The sequence below is a fragment of the Culex quinquefasciatus genome, chromosome 1 (assembly GCF_015732765.1).
Source record: "Culex quinquefasciatus strain JHB chromosome 1, VPISU_Cqui_1.0_pri_paternal, whole genome shotgun sequence".
NCBI classification, from domain to species: domain Eukaryota; kingdom Metazoa; phylum Arthropoda; class Insecta; order Diptera; family Culicidae; genus Culex; species Culex quinquefasciatus.
In genome coordinates, this window is record NC_051861.1 from 112,171,933 (window position 1) to 112,187,389 (window position 15,457).

At 28.9% G+C, this 15,457-nt stretch overlaps 1 protein-coding gene across 4 annotated transcripts in view; it reads left to right on the forward strand.

Moving 5' to 3' along the window:
• Nucleotides 1-15,394, forward strand: part of LOC6051385 (anoctamin-4) — a 90,517-nt gene extending 75,123 nt beyond the window's left edge. For all 4 annotated transcript variants that reach the window (XM_038249967.1, XM_038249966.1, XM_038249970.1 and 1 more), the window contains 3 exons: nucleotides 932-1,571; nucleotides 1,631-1,836; nucleotides 14,269-15,394. In XM_038249967.1, coding sequence (XP_038105895.1) covers nucleotides 932-1,571; nucleotides 1,631-1,836; nucleotides 14,269-14,928 — 1,506 coding nt within the window. In that variant the 3' untranslated portion in view covers nucleotides 14,929-15,394. The remainder of the gene's footprint in view (nucleotides 1-931; nucleotides 1,572-1,630; nucleotides 1,837-14,268) is intronic.
• Nucleotides 15,395-15,457: the final 63 nt, after the last annotated feature.

The window sequence follows — 15,457 nt, forward strand, 5'->3', positions numbered from 1 at the left end:
TTTTCGCATCCTATCATTTTATCATTTTTTATGACTTTTCTTTGAATTTATTTTGTAAGGAGGTACAATCACTAGACCGGCTCGTCGTTATATGGCAAATTTTTAAAATAATCAAATCAAACCAGAACTAACTTTTGGGCCTCAAAACAACTCCCTAAAATTCAGAACCGATTGTTTGCTTCGACAATTTGTGCAATTAATTTAATTTTGCATGGAAATTAGTATGGAATTTTTATTATATATTTATATAAAACAAAATTTAATTTCCTTGGATACTGTATTTTTTTAAATTCAAGTTGTAGTCATAGAAAGTTTGTCATAGAAAGTTAAATAAGTAATTTTTTCCATGTGCCTGTTTTTTCCTGTCCCACAAAATCGAAATCTACAAACTGACATGGCGGGCGCCGTTGGTGGCTAATGACTGTTACCTCTTTGCAACTGATTTCGTTTTATCAATCATGGTGTTTTATTTTATCAGCGCATTCATGCATGCCGTTACCCTTCTACTGAAACTGCCAAAGTTATTTCAATTAACTACAATAGTTTCCTCTTAACGAAATTTGTCAAAATTATTTAAATTTATTTCACTTTTTAACAAAATTGTGAAATAAATTTCAGCTTCGCTGAAATTTGTTTACTCTTTGCTGAAAACATAAAAATATGGAATTTTACTACATTGCTTACCTCTTCAAAAAAAAAATCTGCCAACATGGTATAAATTAAATAGTGCATCTAATTGAAAATAGAATCAAATCTTGAAACTGTCAAAAACATTCGAATTCGCCTATTTTCAGAAGGATTTACTAATCGGCTAAATTAAACGATTTTAGCACTTTTTGAAAGTCTTTTGTTATTAATTTCTGAACAATATATTAATTTTTGTTTTGTTTCAAGTTTTCTAACAATCTTACTCTCAATTCCCCTCCCCCAGATCGTCCTCGCCCTGTCCGCCGTGTTCGGCATCGTCATCTACCGCATGTCCCTGATGACGACGCGCAACATCTACGGCAATCCGGACGACGCCACCACCAAGCTGCTCCTCTTCTCCGGCACCACCGCCGTCATCAATCTGATGGTTTCGACGGTGCTGAACTACGCGTACGATTACGTCGCCGTTTACATGACCGACATCGAGTACCGGCGGACCCAGTCCGAGTACAACGAGAGCTTGAACCTGAAGATCTACCTGTTTCAGTTCATCAACTACTACAGCTCGATCTTTTATATTGCATTTATTAAGGGGAAATTTCCTGGGTATCCGGCGAAATATAACCGGATTTTGTCGTTCCGGCAGGAGGAGTGCAGCCAGGGCGGATGTTTGGTCGAGTTGTGCATCCAGCTGGCCATCATCATGGTGGGCAAGCAGGTCATTGCGTTGATTTTGGAGATTATGTTGCCGTTTTGCTGGCAAAAGTTGAAGGAATTTCGCAGCGTGCTTGGGCTGGCGACGGAGGACGCGGACAACAAGGGACCCGGCGGGGAGCAGCTGATTTGCTGCAACCAGTGGACCAAGGACTTTAATCTGCTGAGCTGGCACGATCGGAGTTTGTTCGAGGAGTATCTTAAGATGAGTTAGTTTCGGCAAAATTACTTTAAATCTTCAAATTCTAATCTCGTTTAATTTTTGCAGTCATCCAGTACGGCTTCATCACGATCTTTGTGGTGGCGTTTCCGCTGGGGCCGTTGTTTGCGCTGCTGAACAATGTGTTTGAGACGCGGCTGGACGCGAAAAAGTTCCTGCTGTACTATAAGCGGTCGGTGCCGCGGCGGGTGCGCGACATCGGCATCTGGTACAACGTGATGCACGTGCTCGGCAAGATTGCGGTCATCTCGAGTGTGAGTATGCGGGAGAAAAAAAATGAGTCTGATTTGAAAAACCATGAACAAGATTTGATTTTACGGGGTGTGTTTCCAATTAAATACAGCCGGCACCGCAATTATAAAAAATTCTTGTTTGAAAACTTTTTTTTATAAAATTCGCCATTATTACCTCACTGAAAATTAAAAAAATATTACACAATTTAACAATGGAGCAATTCCAGTTCAAATCAGGAATTTTTCTGGCACTTTTGTACCCGACCCTCTCCGATTTCAATGAAACTTTGTAGACACTCATAATGGCATTTTAGAAGGGCGTAAGTAATTTAAATATTTTTGTATTTTGTAATTTAAAAATTACTGTAACTCGAAGCCATCGTATCAAAAAGTGGTTAAAGACAAACTTGTAGGAAATTTGACGGGTTTCTGAAAAAAATACACTGAAAGCAAAATACACGCCACTTCTGTGAGATTTTTCAATTTTTAAGTCTAAAAGTTAAATTTTAAGGTGATGTCACGATTTTTTTTGAGGAAATAGCCTAAGATGTAACAAAAAGACTCACGAAAAATGCAGGATGGTATGTATCTCCTAAAAAAATACAAAAATCATTTACTAAAACTGTTTTTTAGAAAAGTGGTCTAAACGTCAAAATTTTCAAAAACCGATAGTGGGAATCGATTCTCCAGACAATTTTACATAAAAGTTTTCATATTGACCATAGTCCTTTGATCAATCATTGTGTAGATACAGCGGTTTTAAAAATAAAAATGTTGTAAAAATAGTTTTTTTAGTGTTTTTTGGCATTTTCTATATGACAGACTTGATTTTTCAGTCTCGTGAATATTTTTTACCGGAAAGTTCGTCCAATTTCCCATAGGTTTGCCTTTGAAAGCATTTCAATTGGATATATGGGCTTGCAGATGCATAGCTTAATTACATTACTCATAACCAAACATAGCATATTTTTTTAGTGTGGTTAGTATGGTATGGTAGAAACCTGGATAGTAAATCATGGTGTCGATTTCTGGAAAAGTCAGGGAAAACCTGGAATTGTCAGGGAATTTTATTTGACCTGGAAAAGTCAGGGAAAGTCAGGGAATTTTAAGCTGGGTCAGGGAATTTTTATGATCTTAAAAATATTACTACAAAATTTCATTTCTTTTTGAAAAATCGCCCTTGATGATGTATTTGAATGTCTTCCAGGCCAACATTGATAAAATATAATTTTTTATATTGGTCAGTCCGGAAGGAACGCGAAACTCCATATAAAAAGGTTATGAAAAGGGTCACGAAGAAACGGAACAGCAACAAAAAAAAAATGCATTTGGCATTACTTTGCGCGTTGCTTGTTTGCAATATGTTAAGGTTTAAAAATCAAATAATTAATATTTGCTTTGGATTTGCGTTCAACTGAAAATTACAAATTACAAATTACTAGGCCGTACGGTTTTCGAAGTAACGAGCGCATTCAAAAAATCAAATGGAGACAAATGACGGTGTTTTGAAGATTTAGTTTTTCGTTTTTTCCGTGAATTTTGGTTTGGGGCGTTCGGTGTCTTAAAGAACAAAATGAAGGAGAGTTGCAGCCGAGGTGTGTTGTTGGCCATCCCATCAGCATAATAAGAAGCAGCTGGAAAACCTTTCTAGAGTAACGGCTCTGGACATTCTGGTCATCACGTTTACCAGTTCAATATCTGCGGAGAACTTCAGTCAAAAAATTAAGGAGGAGCTTCTACTAATTTGGTGAGATCAACCCAAAAAAACTGACATTGTATTTATCATTGCCACTTAACTAAATACACGCTGATTCCATTTTTTCCTTATGGGATTGGAAGTTTAAAGATAGGTCGAGGACCCCTCAGGTTCTTGCTCTATGTTTAGGCGGGGCCGGACAATGCCCAATGACCTCGGAATTGGACCGCAAGGAGCTCTGTCATTCTGAAATGGGTCATTGGAAGCAGCGCGAGGGCTAACACCACCTAATGTCCGGGACTGCGATAAGTTGTATCAGCATAAACCAAGTCTGATACAGGTTATACTTTCCCATAATTTCGTAGCCGGCCTACGGATATTGGATTGGTTGAACACACACAACTGAAAATTACAAATTACTAGCGCACACAGGGTGGGACAATATGAGGCAGTTGCCCACCATCCCCAGAGATGTGTTCTAAAATTGGTCGTTTGCTTAGCATATAGAGACCATAGAGAAAATCATACATTTTGTCAGAAAAATTGAATGATTAAAAAAATCAAAAATTCGAACATTTGAAAATTTAAAAAAAGTCTAGAATTCTAAAGCTCAAAGATTCTAAATTTTTTAAATTCTGAAATTCTGATATTTTTGAATTGTTGATTTCTTAAATTTTTAAATTCTAATTCTAAAAAAATTGTAAGGTGAGAAAATTTTCAAAAATTTCACTTTAGTATTCGTTATCTAAATTCTTATTTTCCTCAAAATTAAACTGAACTATGATTTAAAAATAATCCAAAGTTTGTGTAAACTAAAATGTAAGCAAATAGTGGTGGTGAAATGAAATAAAAAAATAAAGAATTAAATTCAAGAATTAAAGAAATAAAACAAAAATTTATGGAATAAGCAGGGTTGTTACGCGGTAGCAATTTTGATTTAAAAAATATAGAGAGATAAAATTACTTTCAACTTATAAAGAAAAATATTATCAAGAATCAGGATAATTTTTTTTTCGTTGAGTGCAAAAACTTCGATTTCTTATTAATTGAATTTTCTTCCGAATATTTTTGTTTTTTTTTATTTTCTCAATAAGAAACGTCGAAAGATGAAGATGAAGATTATGAAGAGATATTGTTTTAAATGAGTTGTTGAGGATTTCCTAATTAAATGTATTACTACACTTAACTCATTTTTAAACATACTGACTATGAATTTTTAATTTCTTTTAAGTTTTGAGTAATGTTTTTTACCCTTATTTAGTATTCTTTTATACTGAATACATTCAATTTTAATCTTGTGAAACTTAATCATAATTTAAACTTTTCCTGAAGATACAGATATTAGGATGTAACAAAAATTATTATTGGGGCATATTCCAGGAGGTGTACTGTGCTTATATCCCAAATATGAGCTAAATTGGACGTAACAGAAGCTGGCCTCCGCCTTTGAATTTAAGATGAGATTCAACCAGTAGAAATATTTTTTTAAATTTAAACATTCTTGAAGAAAAAAAACAAAACATTAAATTCCTTAATTTTTAAATTCTTAAATTCTTAAATTCTTAAATTCTTAAATTCTTAAATTCTTAAATTCTTAAATTCTTAAATTCTTAAATTCTTAAATTCTTAAATTCTTAAATTCTTAAATTCTTAAATTCTTAAATTCTTAAATTCTTAAATTCTTAAATTCTTAAATTCTTAAATTCTTAAATTCTTAAATTCTTAAATTCTTAAATTCTTAAATTCTTAAATTCTTAAATTCTTAAATTCTTAAATTTTAAATTCTTAAATTCTTAAATTCTTAAATTTTAAATTCTTAAATTCTTAAATTTTAAATTCTTAAATTCTTAAATTCTTAAATTCTTAAATTCTTAAATTCTTAAATTCTTAAATTCTTAAATTCTTAAATTCTTAAATTCTTAAATTCTTAAATTCTTAAATTCTTAAATTCTTAAATTCTTAAATTCTTAAATTCTTAAATTCTTAAATTCTTAAATTCTTAAATTCTTAAATTCTTAAATTCTTAAATTCTTAAATTCTTAAATTCTTAAATTCTTAAATTCTTAAATTCTTAAATTCTTAAATTCTTAAATTCTTAAATTCTTAAATTCTTAAATTCTTAAATTCTTAAATTCTTAAATTCTTAAATTCTTAAATTCTTAAATTCTTAAATTCTTAAATTCTTAAATTCTTAAATTCTTAAATTCTTAAATTCTTAAATTCTTAAATTCTTAAATTCTTAAATTCTTAAATTCTTAAATTCTTAAATTCTTAAATTCTTAAATTCTTAAATTCTTAAATTCTTAAATTCTTAAATTCTTAAATTCTTAAATTCTTAAATTCTTAAATTCTTAAATTCTTAAATTCTTAAATTCTTAAATTCTTAAATTCTTAAATTCTTAAATTCTTAAATTCTTAAATTCTTAAATTCTTAAATTCTTAAATTCTTAAATTCTTAAATTCTTAAATTCTTAAATTCTTAAATTCTTAAATTCTTAAATTCTTAAATTCTTAAATTCTTAAATTCTTAAATTCTTAAATTCTTAAATTCTTAAATTCTTAAATTCTTAAATTCTTAAATTCTTAAATTTAAATTCTTAAATTCTTAAATTCTTAAATTCTTAAATTCTTAAATTCTTAAATTCTTAAATTCTTAAATTCTTAAATTCTTAAATTCTTAAATTCTTAAATTCTTAAATTCTTAAATTCTTAAATTCTTAAATTCTTAAATTCTTAAATTCTTAAATTCTTAAATTCTTAAATTCTTAAATTCTTAAATTCTTAAATTCTTAAATTCTTAAATTCTTAAATTCTTAAATTCTTAAATTTTAAATTTTAAATTTTAAATTCTTAAATTTTTAAATTTTAAATTTTTAAATTTTTAAATTTTAAATTTTTAAATTTTTAAATTTTAAATTTTTAAATTTTTAAATTTTTAAATTTTTAAATTTTAAATTTTTAAATTTTTAAATTTTTAAATTTTAAATTTTAAATTTTTAAATTTTTAAATTTTTAAATTTTAAATTTTTAAATTTTAAATTTTTAAATTTTTAATTTTTAAATTTTAAATTTTTAAATTTTAAATTTTAAATTTTAAATTTTAAATTTTTAAATTTTTAAATTTTAAATTTTTAAATTTTAAATTTTTAAATTTTTAAATTTTAAATTTTAAATTTTTAAATTTTAAATTTTAAATTTTTAAATTTTTAAATTTTTAAATTTTAAATTTTAAAATTTTAAATTTTAAATTTTAAATTTTTAAATTTTTAAATTTTTAAATTTTTAAATTTTAAATTTTAAATTTTTAAATTTTAAATTTTTAAATTTTAAATTTTTAAATTTTAAATTTTAAATTTTAAATTTTTAAATTTTTAAATTTTTAAATTTTAAATTTTAAATTTTAAATTTTAAATTTTAAATTTTAAATTTTAAATTTTTAAATTTTAAAATTTTAAATTTTAAATTTTAAATTTTAAATTTTAAATTTTTAAATTTTTAAATTTTAAATTTTTAAATTTTAAATTTTAAATTTTTAAATTTTAAATTTTTAAATTTTTAAATTTTAAATTTTAAATTTTTAAATTTTAAATTTTTAAATTTTTAAATTTTTAAATTTTTAATTTTTAAATTTTAAATTTTAAATTTTAAATTTTTAAATTTTAAATTTTTAAATTTTTAAATTTTAAATTTTAAATTTTAAATTTTTAAATTTTTAAATTTTAAATTTTTAAATTTTAAATTTTAAATTTTTAAATTTTAAATTTTTAAATTTTAAATTTTAAATTTTAAATTTTAAATTTTTAAATTTTTAAATTTTTAAATTTTTAAATTTTAAATTTTTAAATTTTAAATTTTAAATTTTAAATTTTTAAATTTTTAAATTTTAAATTTTTAAATTTTAAATTTTTAAATTTTTAAATTTTTAAATTTTTAAATTTTTAAATTTTTAAATTTTTAAATTTTTAAATTTTTAAATTTTTAAATTTTTAAATTTTTAAATTTTTAAATTCTTAAATTCTCAAATTCCTAGGATTACAGAAAACCTGATAAAATTTGAAGTATTTTTGGAGTTATTTTTTTCGGTTAGAGAAATTTTGAGAAGAAGATGTAGGAAAATTTGCTTCGATTTTTCTAAGTGACGCTTTGGTAAGATCATCGAGTATGAACTGTATCTTAAATTTAAAATCTCAAGATCGAGGATTTATGACAATTTTAAAATTTTATTATTTTTCCTTATTTAGTTTTGATTCAGTTTTTAGATTTAAATTTCTAAATGTAGAAATTTTTGATTTTTTTTAGCCAAAATGTTTGTTTTGGCTTTCCCTCTAGTTTACCTAATCCTAGCAAAAATAAGTTTTCAGCGTTCCAAGATTCTTCGTTCTGAGATTACAAAATATAATTTATTATGAAACTTTTTATATGTTTGTCGCAAAAATATTTTTCTTAAAATAACGCGGATTTTACGTGGATTGGGTTTTGGGATGGCGCGGATATTTTTTTACGATTTCTCCGTAACAACCCTGAATAAAGGAACTTGAGAGTTCAAGAATTTATAAAATATGGTCTCTTCGGAAAAGTTGTTTCAACTTTAATTAAGATCCATCATCCGAGATTTAAGGGATTGTACAACTACATTTTACATATTTTTTCCAAACAACATTCAAGGGCTTACAAGGTGGAGTTCCCGTGGTCAGATCGAGCTTAGATTTGGAATCTATTCCAAAACACCCAAATATCTAAGTTTGATAAATAATGACTTTTCGAAAAGCTCGAGCAGGTTATATTTTGTTTTTATTCTTATAAAATGTATTGATCGCTTGATTGATCGTCTGTAGGCTCTGGTCAAAGCAGAAAACTTTTTTTTTTAATTTTATAGCAAAAATATTTTTTTGTAAAATTATTTAAGAAGCTGTTTTTTTTTCAAATATCCAGAAAACTGTTTACTTTAAATACAAACATTGTTGAAAAAAACCTAGAACTTTTTTAAAACCGTAAACATGTGCTTGAAAAAATTACACTTAATTGTATATTTTTCTTATTTTTTCATTTTTCTAAATCTTTCTTAAGGTTCTGCAAAATTACATGTTTTTTCAAGTTTTTGTCTCCAAAACCTTTAGTTGTTTTTTTTTTTTAATAAAAATATAATCAAAAATGGCATTGGCCTAATTCGTTTGAATTCTGCCAAAGGCAACCATTTTAAAATTAAACATGACTTCTAACATTAATTCAAATTTCCAATTGATTTTTTTTGGAAAACTTTTAACTTTTAATTTACTTTGGGAAATGAAGTGAAATTAACTCATCGCTATTTGAAATTTGCAACAATTTTAATTATTAATTATGTCTAGAGTTTTTTTTTTAAAAGTTCATATAAGCTATTGTGTTTCATATGTTAATAGGACCTTTTCAAAGAAAAATTCTAGATTTTTTGGTAAAGGGCAACATTTAAAATGGTTGATAAAATAAAAAAAAAGATTTTAAGTTTTTGCAGAATCCATCATTAAAAAAATAAAATAAAAATTTCATTGAAGTTTTTCAATATCTTAAATTTCCAATATTCAAAAAGGGAAATGCATGTAACAATAAAAACGCTCTAAACAATATGTTAATAAAAAATAGAAAATGAAAACAAAATGGTGGCCTGGAGAGGTCAGGGAAAAGTCAGGGAATTTTATTTTGGGATTTGGATCGACACCTTGTAAATTAGCTTACGTAAATATTAAATCGAGTCAAATTGTATATTTGTATTTCAAGGGGTGCAACAAAATATGTAATTGAAATTTTCTATAAAAAAAAACTTGTACAATCCATTGTAAACTATTAAAAATACGCTGTTTAACGATTTTTATATATAATCAAATAAAGATTTATTAGGATTTACAAATTTTAAATTTTTAGACCGCAAATCGGTTAAACACTTCAAAGTTTAGGAAAAAAAATCCCCATTTTTTTCATGAAAAGTAAAATTCGCAAAAAAATGCTTGCTGAAAATAAATAAAAAATATAATTGAAATTACCGGCTAGAACTTCAACATTTCAATTTAAAAAAAAACAGTGTTGGGAAATGGACGAAAACCATTATTTTTTGCGAAAAAAATAAACACTTCTAGCTGTACTGCACATCGAAAGATTTTTAAACTAGCCCAAACATGCTAAAATGCATGCAAAACGCAGGCAAAGGCATTCTGAATTAATTTCAGTTGATTGAACTAACGTTTCCATTGAAAATTTGAATTTGATAAATAAAATTGCCCCCTGATTTTTCGGTGGATCATAAATTCTGTTCTCGAGACTTTTGGTTTGTTACATACCATTTTTGTATGAATATAATATATTGCACATTGCATTATAAATAATAATGAGAAATTAAAAAAAACAACTAAAATTTCGTTTTTTTAGTGTAGCTATTTTCTAGAGCTATCCTCAACATAACCTGAAACTTCGCTGTCCAAATGAGTGTTTTTAGTCCTTTCAAATGTTACTTTTCTAAAGAAATGAAATTGTTTTTTTTTATAGAAAAGAGAAGGACATTTCACATTAATTTATTTTTTATCATTGGAAACCGAACCTATTTAATGATTTCCGCGATAAATCCGAGACAATTTGAAAAATTAGGGCTAGTTAGATAACACTGAGCTCTAATTCTTAAAAGAAGGCATTTTCGTCATCTAAAACGTATCTAAAAACGTGAATTAAAAAAAAGTATTTTTTTTTGCAATTCCGTCGTGAAACTACTTACTTTTCCTGTCTTTCTTGAACGGCGAAACAGCCTACTTTTCTGTACCAAAAATAACAGAATCGAATAGCAACACTTTTCAAAATAACTGCTGAAAAGTTCCACTTCCACACTGAAAGGTCCCTAGCAATACCTGTAACTTTGCCGGAGACGTTAAATCGATCAGAGAACCCATTCCCAAGACCATGGTTTTTGAATATTTGTAAAATAATAATAAAATAGGGATTAACTGCCGTTCTACGCATAATTGTCCCACCAAGTATTTTCTATCACGAAATCATTAGATATACGAAGTATTGTGTCTTGTTTAACTGTTGTTTATCAAGAGGATAACTAATAAAGAACAATAAACTGCTAACTGGGATGATTAGGGACGTATAAAGTGAATAAGGGACCCACGGGACAATTATGCGTAGGAACACAAAAAACGATCGAAAAATTTCAATCACGTTTTTCTCAGTTGCACTTTGGGACAATTATGCGTAGAACGGCAGTTAACGATTGCCAAAAATGTATGGAGACTTGCATGGACGAAATTACATTAAAACTATTTGAACTCCATACTTTTTATTTAATCTTTGTCAAGATCTGCTCATGTTTTAAATTGATGTGAAAAAATATAAAATATGTCTAAGTTAAATTAAAAAAAAACTCATTAAACTGTTTGAAGAAAAGTTCATATTTGAGAATAAAAACAAAACTCAATAAAAATACTGAAACAAGAATAAATTATTTTGAGAGAGTATATAATTCTTATAAATATGAGCTGAGTCTTTTTTAATTTTTTCTAAAAAAAGCTCATTTTCGAAAAAAATAACTAGCGAGAATATATCTGTATTTTGGAAAATTATTTATTGACAGCAAGGTTGTTAATCGATAATATCAATCTAAATCTCAAATTTTTAAAATATATAATATGGGTATCAAACGAAGCTAAATTTTGTATGCTTTTTTTCACTTTATTAGAGATTTTTTGGAAAATACTAAAATTTTCACAATATTCCGTTTTTTCGAAAATACTTTAATTTTTCAAAATATGCAATATTGGATATGCAAATTTTTTTATGTTTTTTTCACTTTATTAGAGTTTTTTTTGTAAAATACTAAAATTTTCACAGAATACCGTATTTTTTGTAATATGGGTATAGAGAATTTGCAGCAAAGCTAAAAGACACAACACCTATGAACAAATAGCGTAAACCAGTGATTTTTTGAAAAAATGTGTTTTTTCCTTCGGATTCAACATTTTTACAAAACTTATGCCGTATTCGGATGAGAAAAATTATTTCCAACAGTTTGGTGTATAACTTTCCAATATTTGTTTTATTTTACTATGAGAAAATTGTAAATTTAGTAAAAGATAGTAATTTGAATTATTTGGTAAATAAGTCTGTCAAAAATCAATAAAAATGGTTGAATATACGTTAACACACTTGTTATCAACTATATTACTATTTATTTCATTGATATATATCGGGAAACTCATTTTTTCGCTTCCAAAACATGTTTTTTAAAGAAAAAGTTCACAAATTTATGCGCGCCCAAAAATTGATGTTCATTATTTCAAAGCAAAAAATTTTTCTCGTCTTTTTTGCTTTGAAATAATGAACATCAATTTTTGGGCGTGCAAAAATTTGTGAACTTTTTCTTTAAAAAACATGTTTTGGAACACAAAAAATGAGTTTCCCCATATATATCAATAAAATAAACAGTTATTTAGTTGATAACAGATGTGTTAACGTATATTCAACATTTTTTATTGATTTTTGACAGACTTTTTTGCCTAACAGTCCAAATTACTATGTTTTTCTAAATTTACAGTTTTCTCAAAGTAAAATCAAACAAATATTGGAAAGTTGTACACCAAATTGTTGGAAATATCTTTCTTATCCGAATTAGCATTAGCATTAGCATTAGCATTTGGAGGACGCCCCACCACCGGAAGGCTCCACAACGCTTATCCCACTGTTTGGTGTGGTTGTGTTAGACCCTCATCCGGAACAATAATCCAACACGGGAGATACCATGTCTTCATCTTTTGATGAGTGTGTAATACTACCCAGGGCATAAGGGGGTCCAGGCCGGGTCCAAGCTATCCACAGGAATAGGAAAACCTATCTAAAGTGCGCAAGGACCCCTACGTCACCTTAGTGGTATAGATGTTTGTAGGGAGGTTTTGGACTCAATGTTAGTGTGAGAGGTAGAACCCTAGGATACACCTCGAAAGGCATTGCGGGTTGGTTGTAACAGTATTCCTAATTCCAGTCTAGGTTCACCAAGTCGCCATGGCCTAGTGGTTAGCATTTTTGCTTACCAATCCAAAGGACGGGGGTTCGAACCCCGCCTTCAGCGACTTTGATTTTTCGTTCATATTCAGCATTTCAAGTATTTCTATGTCCTTAACTTTCTCGATGGGAGCAGATGGGAATCGAACCCAGAACCATTCGCTTACAAAGCAAACACTGTAACCATTCAGCCACAGCTGCTCCTTTTTGTTACATCCTAATGAATATGTACTCGAAATGCTCACAAAATACTGTATTTTTTTCGAAAATACTAAATTTTTCATATTTTGCAAAATGGGTATCAATCGAAGCGAAATTGTGAATGTTTTTTTGACTTCTTTAAAGTATTTTGCTAAATACAAAAAAAAATCACAAAATACCGTATCTTTTCGAAAGTACTCATTTTTTTTTATTTGCATTCATTTGGGTATCAAACGAATTGAAATTTTGTATGCCTTTTCAATTTATCAGAGTTTTTGTTTTAAATACTAACATTTTCACAAGTAACCGTATTTTTTCGAAGATACAGTCCAGACTCGATTATCCGAAGCCTCGATTATCCGAAGTTCAATTATCGAAGGTTTGTATGCGACTTCGGATAATCGAATCATGACCAACAATTTTTTTTTATTTTCTTAATTTTAACATCAAATTTTAGTCGATTTTGTATATTTGATTGTCTTTTATATGATTTTTTTTAATATTTCAGCACCGCCATTTTGGCCGCCATCTTGGATTTAAAAATTCTAAATATTTTAGAGTAGTTTTTGGGTCATACTTAAGCTTGACAATCAAAAATTGGACATGAAAAAAAAAATTCCTGATTCGATTATCCGAAGTGAAATTTTTTGAAGCCTTCGGATAATCGAGTTTGGACTGTACTCAAATTTTCAAAATATGTAATATACGTGGGGGGGGGGGATATTTTGAAAAATACCGAAATTTTCACAAATTTACGTATTTTTTTTCGAAAATATTTAAATTTTTCAAATTATGCACTATGGGTAACAAACGAAGCAAATTTGTTATGCTTCATACATACATTCAAGTTGTATATGCTTCATACAAAATTTTGCGTCGTTTGGTATCCATATTGCAATTTTTTTTTCACTATTTTTAAAAAAAATGCGGTATTCTGTGAAAATTTTAGTATTTCACAAAAAAAACTCTAATAAAGTGATAAAGCAAAACAAATATCGCTTTGTTTGAAACCTATATTGCAAATTTTGAAAATTTGAGTATTTTCTAAAAATACGGTAATTGATGATTTTTCTTTAAATTTTACAAAAAAAAAACTTAAATAAAATGAAAAAGCATACAAAATTTCACTTCGTTTGATACCCATATTGCAAATCATGAAAATTTAAGTACTTTCTTAAAAATACGGTATTTTGTGAACAGTTTTGAGTACATAATTTACTTTGAAACTTACCAGATTTTCAGAGCATTCAGAGCATTGAAAACATGATATTAATTATGTCGGTTTTAGAAAGATTTTTAAATTGAGTTATCGTTCAATATCGGTCCAATAGAAATATCGAATTATACTTTATTCAACTTTATTCATTCTAGGTACTTGAAATTTACGTTCGTGATAGGGAATCAAACTTTTGGCTTTGATTTTTTATGAGTGATGAATTATTGTGATGCATTGAATTGTTTCATTACAATTTTTAAAATGTCTGAAAGTCTGTACTAATTCCCAACATTCTACCCTTCTCGCCCCCTTCCCGCAGGCCTTCATCATCGCCTTCTCGTCGGACTTTATCCCGCGGCTGTACTACAAGTACCTGCTCAACGAGGACCGCACCGAGGCCGGCTTCGTGCAGCACACGCTGGCCATCTTCAACGTGAGCGACTTTGAGGAGGGCGCCGCACCGCGCTTCTCCAAGTTTACGAACGTCACCCAGTGCCGCTACCAGGAGTACCGTAATCCTCCGGACCATCCGGACCGCCCCTACAAACGTCCCCTCTTCTACTGGCACATGTTGGCGCTTCGGTTGGCCTTTGTGGTGATTTACCAGAACGTGGTCAGCTTCGTGCAGATTGTGGTGGCGTGGGCCATTCCGGACGTGCCGGGCCGGCTGCAGGACCAGATCAAGCGCGAGCAGTACTTGATGAACGAGTACATCATCAAGCAGGAGAAGCGGCTGACGGATCGGCGGAAGGGGGGTGGAGGCGGGGTGGGGCGAAACGGGACGCTGACGCGGCAGCAGAGCAGCTTGGACGATTACGGGACGGCGAGCTTGCTGGAGGAGGAGGAGGAGGCGACGATTCGGGTGGAGGAGGAAAAGTTTGGGGCGCCGCCGAGGAGGAGGAATGCCGGGGGAGGACAGACGACGGCGGACATTAACGAGCGCTTTAAGGAGTGCGAAATTGTCACGTCGAGGGTTTGAAGAGGAGCTCGAAAAAAAGAACGAAACCAAAACCGTACTGATATGCCTTCTTTCTACATTTTTATGTTTTTTTCACTCTGTTGTTAAGAGGTGTTAGAGTTACTTTCTACTTTCAGTGTTAGGTTTAAAAGATGTTCACTCTCACTCGAAAAAGAATCAACGCAACAACCGAAAAAAAAATCATATTTATTAACGTTTAACGTGGAGGTTAAGAACAAGAAAAAATGCCAACAAACGACTCTTTTTTAAGCATGAAGAACAACTAGACAAAAAACATCAACCATTGTTACACACTTTACACAAAAAAAAAGAACAAGCAGACACAAAAGAGAAGCAGAAATTTCATTCACACCGAAAACAAATACACCTATTTATTGCTAATATATGATAGATCAAAGAATGGAACAAACTAAATCGAGACAAAACAAACAAAAAAAATTGAACAAATAAATTTAAAAAATAAAACTTTACAAACCTACAAATCAAACTTTGCCGTGTTTCAATCGCGAACCTAGAAAGAAACCGTCAC